The 2,176-nt window shown below is 39.8% G+C and overlaps 1 protein-coding gene across 1 annotated transcript; it reads right to left on the minus strand.

Moving 5' to 3' along the window:
* Positions 1-415: 415 nt before the first annotated feature.
* On the minus strand, positions 416-1,806 carry LOC110300500 (heat shock transcription factor, Y-linked-like). The gene has a single exon (XM_021170701.1). It carries the CDS (start codon positions 1,735-1,737, stop codon positions 559-561), a length of 1,179 nt encoding a protein of 392 aa, XP_021026360.1. The 5' UTR covers positions 1,738-1,806; the 3' UTR covers positions 416-558.
* Between the last annotated feature and the right edge of the window lie 370 nt (positions 1,807-2,176).

The following is a 2,176-nucleotide window of genomic DNA, read 5'->3' on the forward strand; positions in this document are numbered from 1 at the left end:
TGAACTATGGTACATCTGTACATCTATAAAAGAAAAATGGAAAGGATGGTCAAAATGCTAAGTGGGTATATTTTAGGCATTTTGAAAAGTGAATATGAGCTATAATATGTATTTATATATGTATGTACTCTACATATGAATATACAAATATATTTGTACAGAGACTCACCAATATTTATTTGTACACATATATGCATTCTTTTTTAAAAACCAGGGATATTTTATTTTATATGTGTGGATGTTTTGCCTGCATGTATGCCTGTGCACCACATTCATATATTGCCCAGGGAAGCCAAAAGAGGGCTTTGGATCCCCTGGAACTGAGTTACAGAGAATTGTTAGCTGCCCTGTGGATGTTGAGAATCGAACACAGGTGCTCTAGAAGACCAGCCAGTACTCTTGGTGATTTTTTTAAAGGTGCACATAGAGTTTTATTGTTCTATTACAATAATCTCAGGTACACTCCAGGTGTTTGTCAACATGAATTCTAATCTCTGCTATCATGAATGTCTTCCTAAAGAACCAAGTAGATTGTTGGTAATTATAAACCTGATGGCCTCAAGAAGATGAGTGATGGTTTGATGTTGATGCCAACGTGGTAGATGCTACTCTTTCCTTGTGTATCGGTAACTCAGGTTCACCTTTTGCCTTTGAGTCAGAATAAGTAGATGAACTGGATGAAAAGCGAGGAAACCCAGGTTGAAAGGAAGGCTCTCCTTGCATTTCAATACAACTATTCCACAAGTGAGACATGTCCCCTCGGTTTTGAGTAATAGAGGTTATAATGAAATTCACAGGGCTGTCGTTTGCTTGAGTGAAGATTCTCTGTGAGTCCATACAAAGAGAGGACACCTCATTTAATGGAGCCGGCCGATGTGTTAGAATCTCTTCAGGTGGTCTGAAGGAACTTGGCGTTGCAAGAGAAAAGTCGCTTCTGATGACATCCATCGTATCAGAACCCCCTTGAGCAAGAGAAGGCTTCTGTCTCAGATAAACATTTGAAACACTAGAGCTGGACAACAAATTTCTCTCACTGGTTTGGACAGCTACACCCAAACTATGGTCCTCCATCTTGACCAAATCTGATCTGAAGTGTTTGCTCTTGAAATCTGGAAGTGAAGGAGCAGCTCCACGAGAAACTGTTTTAATCCCAATTCTCCTTTTCATTCTTTCTATAAGATGGGGACAGTCTCTCAGAAAGTTTGGATTCTGGTAGAATTGTAACTTACATGAGGCAGAGATTCCTTTTTCTTCAGCCAGAAAGTCTGGGAGAGAAGCAGATCTTTGGAAGTTCTGTCTCATTTTCCTGAATCCATACAGATTAAGTTGTCTAACCAAACTTTTCATGCTATCAGTTTCAAATATTCTGAAGGGGGCCTTTCTTTCCAACACTTCCTTCTTGAAGAGTTCTTCATTGATCACTATGTAAGTCCCGTCCTCATCCCACCAAATAGACTTAAATTTGTCACTTCCCACTATTTTCCAGAGTTTTCTGGGGAAGGTCATTGAAAATAAGTTACTGTCTTCATCTGGCTCTGAGGCACAGAGGGTATTCGGTGGCCTCTTTATCAAGAATCGCTGAGCCAAAACCTGAAATGCACTTTCCTCAATAATAGCCCATAAGTCTGAGTCCTTCTGACCTGTGTTGTCACACCAAGGCTCACCGGAAGAGGTCTCTAAATCTGTTGATAGACTGTTAGGGGAAACAGCCTGCATTTCCGAAGGTGCTTCAGCCATGTCCTGTACACTTTACCCACACAGACTTCACATCTGAACAGCTATGTACTCTGCAGATTATATTGGCACTTCAGTAGTCCTCCACAGATGGAAGTAAGTGACTACATCATAAAGGTAGTCAGTCTAATAGCTGTGACATCACAGAATCACTTAGGGCTCCTGGTGATTATTATGCCAAAAGCATTCCTGTCCTTTGCAAAAAATGTTCCCAGGAAAGCAAGAGTAGCCCCTTACTTACTGAAGATTTCAAAATGTCATCCCTAATGACACTTCTTTCCTCCCCCTTTTTAATTAGAATTTATATTATTTAAAACAATTTTTAATTTTAAATATACTTTGGCCATATTCTTCTGCTCCCCTAATTATTTCCTGATCCCCCTCCTCCCTACCCACCCAACTTTAAGTCCTTAAAAAATAATCAAGCAAACACCCAATCTAA

This window comes from Mus caroli, chromosome 1 (genome assembly GCF_900094665.2).
Source record: "Mus caroli chromosome 1, CAROLI_EIJ_v1.1, whole genome shotgun sequence".
Taxonomy (NCBI): domain Eukaryota; kingdom Metazoa; phylum Chordata; class Mammalia; order Rodentia; family Muridae; genus Mus; species Mus caroli.

Excerpts from the sequence above, each read along its gene's own strand:
- LOC110300500 (XM_021170701.1), bottom strand. The coding sequence starts at position 1,737 with ATGGCTGAAGCACCTTCGGAAATGCAGGCTGTTTCCCCTAACAGTCTA.